This window comes from Dipodomys spectabilis, unplaced genomic scaffold (genome assembly GCF_019054845.1).
Source record: "Dipodomys spectabilis isolate Male_0828 unplaced genomic scaffold, ASM1905484v1 ptg000188l, whole genome shotgun sequence".
NCBI lineage: Eukaryota > Metazoa > Chordata > Mammalia > Rodentia > Heteromyidae > Dipodomys > Dipodomys spectabilis.
The window spans coordinates 4876751-4896021 of NW_024870865.1; the positions used below are offsets into that span (position 1 = coordinate 4876751).

Genomic DNA, 19271 nt, shown 5'->3' on the forward strand with positions numbered 1-19271 from the left:
AGATCAGTTGCTCCCCAGCAGAGAGTCTGCCTACCTAGTGCCTGTCACCATGGAGACGGTCAACAGAAGAGAAGCCAAGATTATGTCACTGCCCCTGGAGGGGGAACTTGTGCTCTCGGGACTGTGTTGCTGTCTTTTTGTATTTTTAACTTCCTGAAGCTAATAGTGTCATTCTCTTCGCAATCCGAAGAAGAGCAGCTCCAGACTTTTTTTTTTTTTTTTTTTTTAAGAGAACCCAAACTTAGCAACTCGGCGTCATCCCTCCCTCCCCTGAGCCAGGCACATCATGTTTCTGAGCCCGGTGAACCCTCCACCATTCTTCATTCAGAGCCAGAGGAGCTATTCATCCAAAGTGCTCATTGGAAACTGGGTGGAAGAGAGGAGACAGGTGAGGAGGGACTGAGGGTAGACACAGGGCTCAGAGAAGGACTGTTGGGTCAAGGGAGGGGCAAAGTTCATTACTATTTCCAAGTCCAGGGAAGCAGATGGCTGGATCTTAAGACTGCGCCACTGGGCCTCTGTGCTCTGCAGAGGGGTCTTAGAGTCCGTCACCAAGGTCCCCATCCTACTGCAAACACCACAAAGAGGGTCGTTACAGATGTATCTCAGTTGACTATTTCTGGGCATTGGATACTTCTTGTCCCCAATACCTTTGAAGAACACCTCCTCTACCTTGCTTGACCTTCCCAGACTTGGCAACCTGCTGAGGCAAGCTTGCCACGGGTGTCCAAGGATGTCCCGCGGGTGTCTAGCACTGGTCCTATGACTTATCCCTGCCTTATATACAGGACAAGTAAGCTCCCACTGTTACCTTGTGCTTCAAAAGTGATTGAAAGGTAGGAAGTGTACTCATTACCTTACTCATGTAACTGTAACCTTCTGTATAGTATCTTTACAATAAAAAAAAAAGTGATTGGAAGGCCAGGCACCAGTAGTTCACACCTATAATCCTGGCTATTCAGGAGGCTGAGATCCAAGGGTAGCAGTTCAAAGCCAGCCCCGGAAGGAAAGTCTGTGAAATTCATATCTCCAATTAACCACCAGAAAACCAGAAGTTGAGTATGGTTCAAAGATTAATATACACATTTAGAGAATTACAGAAAGAGAAGAGAGAAAAAGATAAAGAGATTATTTGAAAAAAATGACTGAAAAACTTTCCATATTTCAGTAAATACATGGCTTTCCTAATCCAAGAAAGCATGTTTTCTAACACCAAGGTAAAACACACCAATAGTTAGGGAATGTGGTGTTGGTAGTACTAAGAGGTAAAGCAGTGGCTGAAAATATACTCTAAAAAAGAAATATCTCCATGGTGCCAGTTGCTCATGCCTGGAATCCTAGCTACTCAGGAGAGTAAAATCTAAGGATCACAGTTTGAAGCCAGCATGGCCAGAAAAATCTGTGAGACTCTTATCTCCAATTAACCACCAGAAAACCAGTACTAGCACCATGGCTCAAAGAGGTACAGCATTAGCCCTGAACACAAAAACTTAAGGACAGTCAGGTGTCAGTGGCTCACGTCTGTCATCCTAGCTACTCAGGAGGCTGAGATCTGAGGATCACGGTTCAAAGCCAGCCCGGGCAGGAAAGTCCATGAGACTCTGGTCTCTAACCAAAAAAAAAAAACCACTCAGAAAACTGAAAGTGGCGCTGTGGAGCAAGTGGTAGAGCGCTAGCCTTGAGCTGAAGAGCTGAGGGACAGCACCCAGGCCCAGAGTTCAAGCTCCAGAACTGACAGAAGTTGGACTTCAAACACATCCATGTCCATGTTCAGAGTAACAATACTCACAGCAGCCCAAAGACAGGCACAACCAGGGAGGTGCAAACTGATGGATGAATAGATAAAATATGATACACACATACGGTGGGCAGTATCCACCCCTTGTTTTTTTGTTTTTTTTTTGTTTTTGTGTCAGTCAGGGGCTTGAACTCTGGGCCTGGGTGCTGTCCCTGCACTCTTCAGCTCAAGGCGAGCTCTCTACTGTTTGAGCCACAGTGCCACTTCTGGTTTTCTATTGGTTTATTGGAGATAAGAGTCTCACGAGGAGCTGGGAAGGTGGCTCAGTGGTAGAGTGCTTGCCTTGCAAGCATGAGGCCCTGGATTCAATTCCTCAGTACCACAGAAGCAGAAAAAGCCAGAAGTGGGGCTGACGCTCAAGTGGTAGAGTGCTAGCCTTCAGCTGAAGAGCTCAGGGACAGTGCCCAGGCCCAGAGTTCAGGCCCTACGACTGACCAAAAAAAAAAAAAAAAAAAAACAAAAGTAAACCTTTGCTGTGCACCGGTGGCTCACACCTGTAATCCTAGTTACTCAGGAGGCTGAGATCTGAGGATCATGGTTCAAAGCCAGCCCGGGCAGGAAAGACCATGAGACTCCTATCTCCAATAAACCACTAGAAAACCAGAAGTGGTGCTGTAGCTCAAGTGGTAGAGCACTTGCCCTGAGCTGAAGAGCTGAGGGACAGCGCCCAGGCCCAGAGTTCAAGCCCCATGACCAACAACAAAAAAAAAAGAGTCTCACAGATGTTCCTGTGGGAGCTGGCTTTAAACTGAGATCCTCAGATCTCAGCCTCCTTAGTAGCTAGGATTACAGGCGTGAGCCACAGGTGCCCAGCTGGTATCCACCCTTCAAAGGAAGGGAATTCTGAAATATGCTACAAGATGAATGTTTTTGAAGACATTATGTGAAATAACCAGACACTAAAGGACCATTTTTTTTCCAGTCCTGGGCTTGAACTCAGGGCCTGGGCACTGTCCCTGAGCTTCTTTTGCTCAAGGCTAGCACTCTACCACTTGAGCCACAGTACCACTTCTGGCTTTTTCTGTGCATGTGGTACTGAGGAATGGAACCCAGGGCTTCATGCATGCTAGGCAAGCACTCTACCACTAGGCCATCTTCCCAGCCCCAAAAGGTCAAATACTGCACAATTTCACTTACCTGAGGGACCTGTGATGGGCGAATCCATAGACTCAGCAGCACCTGTCGCTCAGCCCCTGCTCCACAGCCTTCCTGTGCTGTGGCTCCCGCCTTGCTGTTCCCCCTTTTCCTCGGCCTCACTGGAGATGGGACAGGAGTCTGAGAATGTGTGTGGTCTTTTCCAGTTCAGCAAAGTCACTGGTCAGACACCCCAGAGTGTTTCCAGAATGGAGTACACCCCTTTCCTAGACTACAGGCCCGACAACATCTCCAGCTGGTATGTGAAGAAAAAAATGGAGGTAAGAGACGTGTGTGCAAGGGCGAGCTCATGCAGGCTTGGCCCCTGCAGGAAAAGCAGCCCCTTCCTTGGCACCAGTGTGTGGCTCCCGTCAGGTGTGCCCTGGGGAGAGGAAGCCCAAGGTGCTCCCCACTGGGGCAGAGTTGAAAATGCTGAGTGACATCTTTTGCCAGCCATCATCATCATGGGGGGGGGGGGGGGGGGGGAGGGAGAGGAGTCTCAATCAGGTGATGCTACACCTGCCTGAACTTGGAAAACAGGCACAGAGGTAGGGAGTGAGGTAGAGGAGATGTGAGAATCAGAACATTTTAGAGCTCAGAGGGACCTGAGAGATCACATGGCTCGGTGCCCAGAGCAAGGGCCATCCCAGGGGACGGTATTTCATCACCTGCCAGTGATGATTGGTGCCTTCTGCTCTGGGGAGTTGTGTCTGGCTTTCAGCTCTCTACTGGCATCCTAGGACCGCATTGGTGGAATCTGGACCACACTGACCCTCAGATCACGCTGGCATTCCTACTGCTGACATCCTTAGATCACAATGACCTCTGGGGCTGCTAGCTGAGACCAGTAATGTGCTCTGAAGACAGTTTAGAACCAGTGATCTGGGGCCCCCAGCCCCCAAACACCCAAGAGCAAGAGTTCCTAGCCAGGTTTTCATACAATAGAGCATTATATAGCCTTTCTTAAAGACTTCTGGACCCATGATAAACGATGACCCAAGGTTGAAAAAAATTAAGAAGCCCCTCCAGCCCCCAGCACGCATGTACAGATACTCACGTGCACGTGTACACACACACACACACACACACACACACACACACACACACACACACACACGCACACACACACACAGTTGGACACCGGTGGCTCATGCCTGTAATCCTAGCTACTCAGGAGGCTGAGATCTGAGGATTGTGTTTTGAAGCGACCCTGGGCAGAAAAGTCCCCATGAGACTCATCTCCAATTAACCACTCAAAAAACAGAAGTGGTGCAGTGTCTGGAGTGGTAGAGCACTAGCCTTGAGTACAAAGGGGCTAAGGGACAGTGCTCAGGCCCTGAGTTCAAGCTCCACATCTGACAAATACACACACACACACACACACACACACACACACACAATCAATCAATCATTCATTCCTAAGGATTCTGTTTGTACACAGGGACCTAGGTGCGGCACTGCCTCCTTGTGGCTGCTTCAACTATTACCACCGCTCATCTTTGATTTCCTTCCCTCTCTGGCCCCCATGTGGCTCTTCTCCCCTCTTAGGCACAGAGTGAATAGCAGGGTTGTCCTTGCTCGGGGAGGACCCTCTTCCTGAACTTTTCTCCTGGGAAGGTGTACCAACCAGGTTTTTAATTTCCTATTCTAGCTGGGTGCCAGCAGCTCACACCTTTAATCATAGCTACTCAGGAGACTGAGATCTGAGGATTGCCGTTCCAAGCCAGCCAGTGCAGAAAAGTCTGTGGGCCTCTGATCTCCAATAAACTACTCAGATAAATCTGGAAGTAATGCTGTGGCACAAGGAGTACAACACTAGCCTTCAGCCCAAACAGTTTCAGGGAGACTGACCAGACCCTGAGTTCAAGCCCCAGGACTGGGAAAAAAAAAAGTTTTTTCCTATTCTAGAATGTGTTGACTTTGTACAGACTCATATTGGAGTTTGCAAATTCCTAAAGAAAGTAAATAGCCTGTAGCTTCCACCTGTAATCCCAGCTACTCAGGAGGCTGAGATCTGAGGATCGAGGTTCAAGGTTCAAAGATAGCCTGGGCAGCTGGGAAGATGATTCAGTGGTAGAGCGCTTGCCTTGCATGCGTGAGGCCCTGGGTTCAACTCCTCAGCACCACATAAGCAGAAAAAGCCAGAAGTGGCACTGTGGCTCAAGTGATAGAGTGCTAGCCTTGAGCTGAAGAGCTGAGGGACAGCGCCCAGGCCCAGAATTCAGGCCCCACGACCGACCAAAAAAACAAAAGGATAGTCCAGGCAGTAAAGTTCATGAGATTCATGTCTCCAATTAACCAGTGAAAAGCCAAAAGTGGAACTGTAGCTCAAATGGTAGAGTGCTTGCAAAAAAAAAAAAAAAAAGAAGGGGGAGCTGGGAATTAGCTTAGTGGTAGACTGCTTGCCAGCATGCATGAAATCCCGGGTTCAATTCCTCAGTACCACAGAAACAGAAAAAAACAGAAGTGATGCTGTGGCTCAAGTGGTAGAGTGCTAGCCTTGAGCAAAAGAAGCTCTGGGACCATGCACAGGTCCTGAGTTCAAGCCCAAGGACAGAAAAGACTGATTGAGAGAGAGAGAGAGAGAGAGAGAAACAATTTTGAAGGAAGAGTGCAAATGGTACCATTTAATTCTCACTTAGTCCAATATATTTCCTCTACCCTCAATTACGCCAGGGTCAGACACTGAGCAACGCGAAACCACCCGCGTAGCCCTGAGCACTCTGAAATTATCCAAACTACCCAATACTAAAGTTGCTCACAGTCCTCCCTTCTTTTTTTAAAAATACAGGGTCTGGGACTTGAACTTAAGGCCTCTCTTAGATTTTTGCTCCAAGCTGGAGCCACAGCTCCACCTCCAGCCTCTTTGCTAGAGCATGGACTTTTCTAACCTATCTGGCTTGGAGCCATGAACTTCAGATCATGAGTACCTAGGATTTCAGGCAGGAGCCACCAGGGCTGGTGATACTCTCCCCCGTTCACCATCGCTGTGTGGCCATGCATGGTACCAACTCCCCTCCCCCAGCCCCCTTCTCCTGAGAAACCTGTCCTAGTCATCCCTGATCAATACAAAAATCTCAGGGCCACAAACAAGACAACGGAGCCACACCTAGCACCTAAAGAAACAGCTAGAAAGTGGCCCCAGGGCCTGCAGCCATGCCTTCCTCTATGTGGGAAGCTGGGCCTCACCAACCAGATTGGATACACACACGCCCCGGGGCCCCAGCGAGGCAGGCCTTCGGAACCCTGCTTCATGTCTGCACTCACCCCACTTTTCTCCCTCTGGCATTGTGGCCTGACTTATTTATGGAGCCAGCAATCGAAGTCTGGTGCAATGCGTTTGCAGACCAAAGCAGACAGACCTCCTGGCCTGCTCCAGACAAGAGGGCAGACAGGCAAATCCCCACCATCCGTCCCTGTAAATCATCCTCCTCCCCCAGGGCTTCCACTCCAGGCCAGAAGGATTTTCTTAAGACAAGCAGTGTCTCAAGCAGTGGTCCCCGAGTAAGGAGAAGATGGCTTTTCTTCTCTCCGTAAATAACTCCTCACCAAAGAGATGGCTCCCCGCGTTCCCAGCTGAGGGAGCTGTAAATCCTTCTTCAGCGAAGGCAGTTTATTGAGCCTTCTCGGATTCTTCCCACCATTATACCAGTTGAACTACAAGCTACCCACGTCTGGCTGGTATCCAGCGTCTTTCAATTGCTTTAGAAATTGGCACTTGGGCAGATGAAACTTGAAACCAATCAAGGAACTTAATTTCAGATCACAAGGCACACTTTATATTCAGCTGTGTTCTGACTTTAATTGTCTTGTCTTTTTTTTCTTGTGCCAGTATTGGGGCTTGAACTTAGGGCCTCTCACTTTTTTTTTTTTGCCAGTCCTGGGTGGGGCTTGAACTCAGGGCCTGGGCACTGTCCCTGAGCTTCTTTTGCACAAGGCTAGCTTTTCATGTGTATATAGTACTGAGGAATCGAACCCAGGACGTCATGCATGCAAGGCAAGCACTCTACCACTAAGCCACATTCCCAGCCTAAGGGCCTCTCATTCTTACTTGGCTTTTTCATTCAAGGGTGGCACTCTCTACCTATTGAGCCACACTTGCACTTCTAAGTTTTTGCTGGTTAATGGAAATGAGACTTTCTGAGATTTGTCTGTCTAGTCTAGCTTCAAACCTCAATCCTCAGATCTCAGCCTCCTGAGTAGCTAGGATTACAGGTGTAACTTTTAGTTACTTTATTTTTATTTTTTGTCAGTCCTGAGGCTTAAACTCAGGGCCTGGACACTGACTCTGAGCTCGTTTTGCTCAAGACTGGCGCGTTACCACTTTGAGACACAGCCCCACTTGCGGTTTTCTGGGTTAATTGGTGATAAGAGTCTCGCAGACTTTCCCGCCTGGGCTGGCTTTGAATCATGATCCTCTTCAGTAGCCGGGATTACAGGTGTGAGCCACCAGCACCTGGCTATGACTTTAAGTTTAATTTGTCACTAGAGCTACTTCTAGGGAATTCTGGACTTGACCTAGGCCAGAGGACTCTCATACAAGGATCTCACTGCAGACACCTGGCATCTGTCTGTGAATGCAGGCCATGTTGCAGTGAGATCAACCAATGTGTCTTTAATTCAGTGGCTCCTCAGAACTTCCAGTCAGCCATGGAAGCCTGTGGTCCATCGGACTGAACCTGGAGCCAGGTGGATGCCTTGTTCAGAGGGGTAATGTGTCCACCACCACCTGTGCTTGCAGGGGCTTCCGTACAAACATCTGATCACCCACCACCGGGAGCCCTCACACCGCTACCTCATCAGCTCCTACGACGATCACTACAATCGGCGGGACTACAACCCAGGCATGCCCTTGGTCCGCACGTGGAGTAGGCAGAAGTTGCTGTGGCTGCCGGAGAAATCCGACTTCCCCCTTCTGGGTAATATGATAGATCAGGATTTTCTTCCGTGCTGTCCTGGAAGGGGTTCACAAGCACAAAGGCCTGAGATACACTGCTCTCATTCACAAGGCCCCACACGAGAGATCCTAGCTCCAGACCAGCTCAGACCAGCTGCTCCCTGCCTCTCTCCCACTGATGCTAGAGATCATCTAGGATGCCCTCACCTGGGCAGCATCGGAGCAACACATTCCCTCCCACCATCTGCCTTGCCCATAGTGAATACTTCCACTATATTTCTGTTCCTCGTTGAGGTACTGGGTCCACAAACTCCTGTGGAGTGGTATGAACTCGTGCCCTCAAAGAGTTGGCATGACGGGGGGAAGACAGATGACTCAGATCTAAGTCTGCTGAGTCGCTAGGATTATAGACATGAGCTGCCAGCACCTGCTCAGCGAGAAATGTTCTTAGAGACTGTGACTAGTGGATGTAATAGTTTGGGGCAGGTGTGTGTTGTAGAGGTGGCGTATTCATGAACCTCTTCTAGTCGTTGAACCTCTACTCTGCCTGCCCCGCCAGACTCAGTCCCTGAGACCCAGCCAGGATAATCTGCAGGGCCTCGCTTTTGCTCCTTGCTCTTTGTTTCTTTGGTTTTGTGGGGGTTTGTGCCAGTCCTGGGGCTTGAACTCAGGTCTTACGCACTGTTCCTGAGCTTCTATACTCGAGGCTGGCACGCTACCACTTGAGCCACAGCTCCACTTCCAGATTTCTGTTGGTTAGTGTGAGATAAAAATCACACAGAAGCTGGGCATCCATGGCTCACGCCTGTAATCCTAGCTACTAAGGAGGCTGAGATCTGAGGATCGCAGTTTAAAGCCAGCCTGGGCAGAAAAGGCCAGGAAACTCTAATCACCAATAAGAAAATAAATCACCAGAAAACTGGAAGTGGTGCTGTGGCTCAAGTGGTAGAGCACTAGCCTTGAGCTGAAGAGCTGAGGGACAGCACCCAGGCCCAGAGTTCAAGCCCTACAACCAACAACAACAACAAAAATAAAAATCTCACAGACTTTTCTGCCTGAGCTGGCTTTGAACCATAATCCTCAGCTCTCAGCCTCCTATGTAGGATTACAGGTGTAGGCCCTGGAGCCCAAGCAAATCACAGCTTCTTTAGGCCATGTTCCTTGAAGCCCTGTGTTACTCCAAGTTTGTCTTGTTACTGATTTGTCTTGCAGGTCCCCCTACAAACTATGGACTGTGTGAGTGCCTGAAGAAGAGGTGGCTTTCACCCCAGACTGGCATGAAAGAGAGCACTTACACTTCCTCCTACCCCAAACCCCCATTAAGTGCTCTGGCACCGCCCCTTCCCCTGCGCCCCATCCCACACTCCTGAGGACAGCCCCCCGCCAGAGCCAGCTGGAGACCCTTGGTACCACTGGACTTGCCACACAGCAAGTGGCAACCTGACTATTAAATCCAGCCTATTGGATGGGCCTTTAGAATCATGATCTGTATTTTATGGCACCAAGAGGTTTTCTTTTCTATTCCATAATTAAAGCTCTTTAACACTACAACAATGCCATGTGTGTGATGGGCATACACAGCCAGCAAAAATCAGTTCGAGGGCAGGGCGCCAGTGGCTCACGCCAGTAATCGTAGCTACTCAGGAGGCTAAGAGGTGAGGACTGTGGTTCAAAGCCAAAGGGGCAAGAAAGTCCATGAGACTCCAATAAACCACTAGAAAAGTAGGAGTGGCACTGTGGCTCAAATGGTAAAGAGCTAGCCTTGAGATGAAGAACTGAAGGACAGCGCCCAGGCCCAGAGTTCAAGCCCCATGACCGACACACACAAAAAAAATCAGTTCCATCTCCTCATTTGACAGGAGAGGAAACTGAGGCCCAGGAAGGTAAGTGGCCTCCCTCAAGTTCTTACAATAAAGCATATACCTTCAAGGAGTTGTGTGGTCCAATAGGAGAAACAACTTGATCCTGAGAGCCACCATGAAAACCCCATGGAAGATGGGGGTCAGGGAGAGCTCACACCTGTAATCCTAGCTACTCAGGAGGCTGAGATCTGAGGATCATGGTTCAAAACCAACCAGAGCAAGAAAGTCCATGAGACTCTTATCTCCAGTTGGCCACCAAAAAGCCAGACCGTGGACATGTGGCTTGAGTTGTAGTGCACCAGCCTTGAATGGAAGAAAGCTAATGGTACTTACACATACAAAAAAAGAAAAGAAAAGAAAAGAAAAGAGGTGTGAATGTGGAAGGGGGCATGGTACCATGGGAGCAGGTAGCAAGATAGGAGCCTGCTTGTCATCCTCATTCGCTACATTGGAGAGGAGATGCACTGGCTCACAAGAAGGGAGATTCAGGGCTGGGAATATGGCTTGGAGGTACTGTGCTTGCCTAGCATACATGAAGGCCTGGGTTTGATTCCTCAGTTTGATTCCACCACATACACAGAAAAAGCCAGAAGTGGCACTGTGGCTCAAGTAGTAGACTGCTTGAGCAAAAGAAGCTCACGGACAATGCCCAGGCCTTGAGTTCAGTCCTTAGGACTGGCAAAAAAAAATAGGGAGGGCGGAGGGTTCACAGACTCTTCCCTCTACCTCTGAACCTCTCAAATCTGTTGAGAGATTTGAGACTAGGGAGAGCCATCTGGTAGGAGGCTGGGGATGAAGGCTTAGAGAAGAAACTCATAAGAGCCCACCTTCAGCCAGGCACCAGTGGCTCACGCCTGTAATCCCAGCTACTCAGGAAGCTGAGATCTGAGGCTAGCAGATCGAAGCCAAACAGGGCAAGAAAACCTGTGAAACTCTTATCTCTAGTGAACCACCTGAAAACTGGAAATGGAGCTGTGGGTCAAAATGTTAGAACACTAGCCTTGAGCAAAACATCTAAGGGACGGTGCCTAGTCCCTGAGCTCAAGTCCCATGACTGGTACATATTTAAAAAATAAAAAACAAAAGTAGCCAAGAGAAAAGCTCAGGGGACAAGACAGCCCTGAGGCACAGTCCACTCAGATGCTGAACATATAACACCTTCACTGTGGAATCCAAGGCTAGAAAATTTCTTGGAAGACAGTCCTGAGGATGGGGATTGATGTGTCCAAAATAAGCTTGCCCCTGGTGCCCATTTCATAACATTTTTTTAAGATTTATTCTTTTGTGCCAATACAGGAGCTTGAATTCAGGGCCTGGGTGCTGCTGTCCCTTCGTTTTTGACATTGTACCACTTGAGCCCCAATTTCATTTCCAGGTGGTTAACTGGAGATGAGTTTCATGGACTCTCCTGCCTAGACTGGCTTTGAACTGAGATCCTCTGATCTCAGCGTCCTGCATAGGTAGGATGACAAGTGTGAGCCACCAGCCAATCTAGGAGTGGCTGTGATTTCAGACTCAGGGTCTCTACGATCTACACCAACTACGGAAAGCAAATGTAAAAAAAAAAATCCAAAGCCATATACTACCACCCCACTCCCCCCAAGTAATTTTCTATTTATTTTTTGGAAAACATGTCATGGGGGGCAGTATACTGGGGTTTAGTGATGATCAGAGATTTCATGCTTTAAAGGCAAACCACTGTTAACTCTTGAGTCTGGGAGAGCAACTTCCCAGCTCCCAGTCTCAGACAGACATGAATTCACTGGGGATATCCCATCATGCTCCTTGGCCTCAGTCAGTCAGTGTGTGTCTCTCTGTCTCTCTGTGTCTCTCTCTCTCCAGTCCTGGGGTCTGAACTCAGAGCCTGGGCACTGTTCCTGAGCTGCTTTAACTCAAGGCTAGCACTCTACCACTTGAGCACAGCACCACTTTTTCTGTGTATGTGGTACAGAGGAATGGAACCCAGGGCCTCATGCATGCTAGGCAAGCACTCTACCACTGAGCCACCTTCCCAGGCCTTCAGTCTATTTCTCTTCATCTGAGAAATGAGTCATCTCAGAGGTCCCTGGTTATGGGGACTTAAAAAAATAAAAAGGCCCCCAGCTGCTCCTGCATCTGGACTTCCTACTGGGTTTCTTTGTTCCTGGATGGAAACTCCTAGAGCTCTTGGAGCAAACAGAGCTTGGCTGGAAGTGTTTGGGGACCCAGGCCCCTCGGGCTCTCCCCACCTCGTAGGAAGCGTCTTCTCACCCTCTGCCCATGACAAGAGTTTTCTCCACCAGAGAAAGCTTTACCCACTCTGGCCTGAGTTCAAGTCACCATAGGCGGCTGCTGGATGTCTCCAAACCACCCATGGCTGCTTGAGTATGAGCCAGGACACCCGACCTGGGCAGTGCAGGTCTTGCGGCTCATGTATCTGCTTCTCATTAACTCCCTCATGAAACGAGATACAGACCTCAGGTTATGTCATCAACGGTCGGTCATTGCTAAGCAAGCTTTGCACCTGGCGTCTCCGCTCCAGCCTTACCTCCCTGTCCTCCCCTAGTTGGAGGTGGTGAAGCATCTTCCACTTCTCTTCAGGAAGTTCCTCCAACAGCAGCCAATTCTTAGCACACAGCGCCCCCTGGTGACATTCAACCTAAAGCCGTCCTGAGAATGTACCCAAGGTGTGAGGAGGGCTGGGAAGAGAGAAGGAAAGAGCCCTTATTTAGGAAAAGGTTTAGGAAAGCAATAGCTTTTTCTTTTTTCTTTTTTTTAATGTGTCATAACTTGTAGGATGCCCAGTGTCACAGAAATCAAAATAATAGTGCAAACAACTACAGTGCACTTACAAATGGCTTTAATTCAATTAAATTTACGATGAGTGTTCCTTTCTGAGTTTTTGTGTAATATTTAATCTCGACCATTAAATATTTTTATGTTTTAATATGAGGAAATCAAATTTTAGACTTCGAGTAATTTGTATAATGTATAAATTTATGTTAGGTCAGAAAATAAATCTCATTCTAGACAAATGCTTGATTAAGGAACATATTTATAAAGTGCTTTGTTAAATTGTAACTCATTAAACATTTAATAATAGTAATGAATAATAATAAATTATGAATGATAGTAAATAATAAAAAAAGTTTTGTTTTGTTTTATTTTGGTCAGTCATGGGGCTTGAACTCTGGGGCCTGGGCGCTGTCCCTGAGCTCCTCAGCTCAAGGCTACCGATCTACTGCTTGAGCCACAGTGCCACTTCAGGTTTTTCTGAGTGGTTTATTGGAGATGAGTGTTTCATGGACTTTCCTGCCTGGGCTGGCTTTGAACTGTGATCCTCAGATCTCAGCCTCCTGAGTAGCTAGGATTACAGGAGTGAGCCACCAGCGCCAGGCTAAAATATATATTTAAAAGCCATAGCTTAGAAAATGACCATCAGAGGGGCTGGGAAGGTGGCTCAGTGGTAGAGTGCTTGCTTTGCCTGCGTGAGGCCCTGGGTTCGATTTCTCAGCACCACATAAGCAGGAAAAGCCGGAAGTGGCACTGTGGCTCAAGTGGTAGAGCGCTGGCCTTGAGCTGAAGAGCTGAGGGACAGCGCCCAGAGTTCATGCCCCACGACCGACCAAAAAAAAAAAGAAAGGAAGAAAATGACCATCAGAGAGGAAGTTAGAGCCACAGCTGAAACTGTGTCTGTTTCCTGAATTATGGAAACCACTAGAATGGGAAAGCAGCTGGCTTCAGGTTAGGCCCAACACTGGGTCTCCACAACTCTGACAGGATGAGCAGCCACCCTTCTGCAGAAGAGGACCCTGACCCTGCCCTATGCTCTGGGACAATTTTCACTGAGCATCTTGAGAAGTTAGATCCGAACTTTGAGCTCTTTCCAGCACTGACCAGGTGCACAGGGTGACAGGAAGAGGAGCCATTTCGAAACACTAGGAAGATCACAGCCTCATGACTCCAAGAGAACTCGGGTTGGGAGGGATGAGAGAAACTGTGGCTCAAGTGGTAGAATGCCAGCCCTGAATGAAAAGAACTAAGGGGCAGCACCCAGGTCCTAAGTTCAAGCCCCAGTACACACGCTAACACTCTACCACTTGAGCCACAGCACTAATTCTGGTTTCCTGGTGGTTAATTGCAGATAAGAGACTCAAGGGGCTGGGAAGGTGGCTCAGTGGTAGAGCGCTTGCCTTGCATGCATGAGGCCCTGGGTTCCATTCCTCAGCACCACATAAGCAGAAAAAGCCAGAAGTGGTGCTGTGGCTCAAGTGGTAGAGCACTAGCCTTGAGCTGAAGAGCTGAGGAACAGCACCCAGGCCCAGAGTTCAGGCCCCATGACTGGCAAAAAAAAAAAAAAAGAGAGTCTCAAGAATTTTCCTGCCTGAGCCAGGCACTGGTGGCTCACGCCTGTAATCCTAGCTACTCAGGAGGCTGAGATCTGAAGATCATGGTTCAAAGCCAGCCCGGGCAGGAGAGACCGTGAGACTCCAATCTCCAATAAACCACCAGAAAACTGGAAGTGGCGTTGTAGCTCAAGTGGTAGAGCACTCGCCTTGAGCTGAAGAGCTGAGGGACAGCGCCCAGGCCCAGAGTTCAAGCCCCAGGACCGACAAAAAAAAAAAAAAAAGAATTTTCCTGCCTGGGCTTACTCTGATTCACAGTCCTCAGATCTCAGCCTCCTGAGTAGCTAGGATTACAGGCATGAGCCTTCGACCACTGGCCCAGGCTCTAATTTTTGGTACTTTCTCACTGTGCTCATGTGTTAGGAGAGAAAAACTAAATTTTGTTTCCATCTCCTATGGTGGGCCTATGAGACTGTATCAGAGATGGCTTTTAACCCTGTAGGTCACTGTTACCTCTGGGGAGAATGATCAAAATATACTTGCCAAGGGGCTCAGTGGGTTATGGTCAGACCAAAGGGTCCTGGAAACTTCCTGGGCTGTTGGCTGTCTGTTAAATGTCCCTTTTGGGAAGATCCTTGACCCTAAGTAAAAGACTACATGGAGCCTTCATGGTGGCAGAACCCAGGCCTCACCTTTGAGTGGCCCAGGACTGGCTATTACTGACTATGACATCAAAGGATTGTTTCATGTCCTGAGATTTCTATTGTTTTCTTTGAAAATGGCATGACTATTGTAAGGAAGTTGCTTTAACTCTGGAAAATATATGCTTTTGATGTGTGCAATATCTTCCAGCCATGCTATTTTCAGACTTTACTATTTCTTTCTAATGTCAAGGAAAGATTTTTAAAAAAACCATTTTGTGTGTGTATGTGTGTGTGTGGCTTTACTGCTGAGGCTTGAACTCTAGGCCAGGGTACTGTTTTGATCAATGCTGACATTCTACCAACAGAACCACAGTTCTACTTCTGGCTTTTTGGTGGCTAATTGGAGATGAGTCTCATGGACTTTGCTACTCAGACTGGCTTTCAATTATAGGATTATACTCCTAAACCACCAGCACCCAGAAGATTAAATCCTTCTTATCTCACACTAAAACTACTTAGAGCCAGGTCCTGGTGGCTCATGTCTGTAATTCTAGCTATTCAGGGGGCTGAGGTCTGAGGACTGCAGTTCAAAGCCAGCCCAGGCAGGCTGGGGATTCGTATCCCCAATTAGCCAGCAAAAAAAGTTGAGCTGTGGCTCAAGTGGTAAAATGTCATCCTTGAAAAGAAGAGCTTAGGGAAAGCACCCAGGTCTTGAGTTCAAACCCCACCACACACACACACACACAACTGAGAAAGCTGGGTGTTGGTGGCTCATACCTGAAATCCCAGTTATTCGGGAAACTGAGATCTAAGGCTTGCTCTCCATTTGAAACCAGCCCAGATGGGCAAATTAGACTTATTGCCTCATTAACTGGCAAAAAAAAGTAGAAAGTAGAAATGTGTCTCTAGTCATAGAGTGACAACACAGAAAAAGAAAAAGCTACGCAAAAATGCAGGACCCACTTAAGTGGGGATGAGAAACTTGGAGAAGTATGGGTGATATTGATTAATATGTACAGTACTTATTAACTGACTGGTTGAATTTAAATATTTTTGTACAACTACCTAAAGACAGTTTATAAACTTTTTCACTAAAGTTTTATAACACATTTTTTTAAAAAGTGCAAGGTCCTGAGTTCAAACCCCAGTACTGACCATGCAGAGCACATGCACACACACACACACACACACACACACACACACACACACACACATCCTACTTAGGAATCATACATACCTAAAACCCAGCCAACAAAATAGATTCAATAGTCAACTAATCAACTTGAAGCCAGGCGCTGGTGATTCACGCCTGTAATCCTGAGATCTGAGGATTGCGGTTCAAAGCCATCTCTGTCAGGAAAGTCCATGAGCCTCTTATCTCCAATTAACCACCAGAAAACCGGGAGTGGTGCTGTGACTCAAGTGGTAAAACACTAGCCTTGAGCTGAAGAGCTGAGGGGCAGCGCCCAGGCCCAGAATTCAAGCCTCACAACCAACAAAAAAGGAAAAAAAAAATATCAACTTGATTTTCACTGTGTCCCCGAGGCTTTCCTTTCTGAACTCTGTGGACTGGAGTCATAGTGGAAGGACACTTGCCCAGCCAGTTCAAGGCCTTGCGTTCAAGCTCTAGTTTAAAATGAACAAGCTGAGGTCGGTGGTTCACATTTGCAAGCCCAGTAACTCGGGCCTGCCACCAGAAGGCTCCAGGCCAACCCTGATCAGAAAAACACCTGGGAGAGGGGGGCGCTGGCCCTGTCCAAGCAGCTCTGCCGGAAGCAGCGCGTGTGGCGCCCCCTGGCGGCCAGCGTCGGTGCGTGCGTCAAGGGAGGACGCGCATGCGCAGGAGGGTGAGCAGGGCACGGCGCCGCAGCAGGAGATCGGGAGGTGGGCTTCGGAGTGAGGTCGCCCTGCCCTCCTTCTGCTCCGCCCGCAGGGACCCCTCCGTGGTAGGTGGGCGCCGCGGGGGTGGGAGCGTGCGGTGCTGGGGGACGGAGCGCGAGGGAAGGAACCTTCCAGAACGAGAGGCGGGAAACATGGCGGCCTCGGGCGGGAAACTCGATGGCTTCCGGCGGATAACGCGGCCCAGTTCAGCCCCGTGGTCCCGTTCTTGCGGCTCTTCGTCGTGGGGTGGGGTGGGGGTGGGGGGTTAGCAGGGAGGGCTCCGGGATGGGAAGGGAACGGGCGCGGCCTTAGCTCGGTTACAGAGCCCGAGAGCAGGGCGGCATGGCGCCCGTGGTCCCGCCCACTCCGGAAGTGGGCCTGAGCAGGCGGAGGCCGGAGGCGGCGGTTCCAGGCCGGGCCTGGCCCGGGGGCCTGGCGGGGGCGGGGGGCGGGGCTGGCCGGGGGGCGGGGCTGGCCGGGGGCGGGGCTGGCCGGGGGGCAGGGCTGGTCGGGGGTGGGGCTGGCCGGGGGGCGGGGCTGGCCGGGGGCGGGGCTGGCCGGGGGGCGGGGCTGGCCGGGGGGCGGGGCTGGCCGGGGGGGGGGGGGGCTGGCCTCCAGGCGCCCCGTCAACCTGCCACTTAGAGGCATCGGTAGGCCGTTCCCCTCGGGCGAGCAAACCGTGAGACCCTACCGAAAAAGGAAAGAAGGAAAGGCTGGCGGCCTGGCTCACGCCTGTCATCCTAGCTGCTAAAGAGGCTGAGAGCTGACGATCGCGGTTCAAAGCCAGCCCGAGCAGGAACGTCCGTGAGACGCAAAAAAAATGGTCAGGGGCAGTGCCCAAGCCCTCAGTCGAGCTGCAGGACCGGCACACACACACACACACACACACACACACACACACACACACACACACACACACACACGATCCGAGACAGCGCCTAGGCCCCATGTTCAAGTCCCAGGACCAGCACACAAACACACACAAAAAAGCTCAAGGACCCAGGACAAGCAAAACAACAACAACAAAAGCTCAAAGACAGCGCCCAAGCCCTGAGTTTCAAGCCCCAGGACCCGCACAAATAAAGCTCAGGGACTGCACTCAAGCCCCCTAGGACAGGCACACACACACCAAACATAAATAAAAACAATCTGCATTACCTGATTTATGAAACAACCCCTCTGTACATCACTTTAATAACAAAAAATCTAATTTTAACAATAAAAAGATCAGTCGGGCACTGATGGCTCACCCCTGTAATCCTGGCTATTCAGGAAGCTGAGACCTGAGGATTGCAGCTCAAAGCCAGCCCAAGCAGGAAAGTCCATGAGACTCTTATCTCCAACAAACCACCAGAAAACTGGAAGTGGTGCTGTGGCTCAAGTGGTAGAGTGCCTGCCTTGAGCTGAAGAGCTGAGGGACAGCGCCCAGGCCCAGAGTTCAAGCCCCACATCCGACCAAATAATAAATGATCGGATTCACAAATGTATCTTCACACAAATAGTTAACTCATCCACCCTAAAACGGTAGAGCTTTTAGCTTTATGGTTTTATAAATTGGATGTTGCTTTTGGACTAAAAGTTAAACATGTTCTATACAATTTTTTTTTTAAGTTGGGTAAGTCTTCCTTCTTACCCATTTCCCATCACCCCCCCCCCAACCTGGGAAGAGCATGGGAGCTGCGCCTCGGGCCCCATCACCCCCCCCACCCCCCCCACCCCCCCCACCCCCCGCCAACCTGGGAAGAGCATGGGCGCTCCGCCTCGGGCCCCATCACCCCCCCCCCAACCTAGGAAGAGCATGGGAGCTCCGCCTCGGGCCTCATCACCCCCCCCCCCCCCAACCTGGGAAGAGCATGGGAGCTGCGCCTCGGGCCAGGTCAGTGTCTTTCCATCTCGTGCCCCAAGTGCTCCTATAAAAGTGCTCTGGGTCCTCCCAGTCCTTCAGTAGTTCTGTCCCACAGACTGCGAGCTGCCTCCACGGCCGCGAGACTTGGGGCTGAAGGGCCGCGGGAGATTCTGTCCCGCATTCTTTGAGTTCTGTAGACGCCAGCCCCGCGCGCACCTCACATAGTGGGTTCGGGGCCACACCAGCCACACAGAAGCTTCTAGAACAGGGCAGGGGTGACTTTAGCGGCTGGCGTACGCAGCGTCCTGAGCTCTCCCCGGGGAGGCCCTGGCACCCCCTCTGCACCTGCTGACGGGTGTGGGGGCTCAGCTCTCCTGACCAGGCCTCCTGACTGGCTCTCCCTCCCGGGCACACGGCTCCGGCCCTCTCTACCTCCGGCTCCTGCCGCCCCAGCCTCCTCTCTGCCCGCACCCCGCTCCTGCCTCCCCAGCCTCCTCTCTGCCCGCACCCCGCTCCTGCCTCCCCAGCCTCCTCTCTGCCCGCACCCCGCTCCTGCCTCCCCAGCCTTCTCTGTGCACCTCCAAACCTGAGCCCATGTGCGTGCGGCGCCGGCCATCGGCCGCGCAGTGCGCATGCGCAGGGCCGCAGGCCAGGAGGCGGCTTCAGAGCGGGTCTTCCGGCCCTGCTCCTCCTCAGCCGCGGTGGTGGGGCGCTGCAGGAGGCACAGCCCGAGGGAAGGAACCTTCCAGAAGGAGAGGCACGAACAAAGGGGTGTCGGGAAGGTAACGCACCCTCCTTGGACCCCAGCCCCTCGGTCCGGATGGACTGGGTAAGGGCGCCTCCCGTAGCATCACGGTGGGCGGGAGTGGAGCCGTGGCCCGAGG

At 50.4% G+C, this 19271-nt stretch overlaps 1 protein-coding gene across 1 annotated transcript; it reads left to right on the forward strand.

Moving 5' to 3' along the window:
- Positions 1-286: 286 nt before the first annotated feature.
- On the forward strand, positions 287-9199 carry CUNH1orf158 (chromosome unknown C1orf158 homolog). The gene is made up of 4 exons (XM_042695652.1): positions 287-388; positions 3100-3213; positions 7674-7851; positions 9042-9199. Exons 1-4 carry the CDS (start codon positions 287-289, stop codon positions 9197-9199), a joined length of 552 nt encoding a protein of 183 aa, XP_042551586.1.
- Positions 9200-19271: the final 10072 nt, after the last annotated feature.

Excerpts from the sequence above, each read along its gene's own strand:
- CUNH1orf158 (XM_042695652.1), top strand. The coding sequence starts at position 287 with ATGTTTCTGAGCCCGGTGAACCCTCCACCATTCTTCATTCAGAGCCAG. Across the intron at positions 389-3,099 it reads GGGTGGAAGAGAGGAGACAG|TTCAGCAAAGTCACTGGTCA; the intron begins GTGAGGAGGGAC and ends GGTCTTTTCCAG. Across the intron at positions 7,852-9,041 it reads ATCCGACTTCCCCCTTCTGG|GTCCCCCTACAAACTATGGA; the intron begins GTAATATGATAG and ends TTTGTCTTGCAG.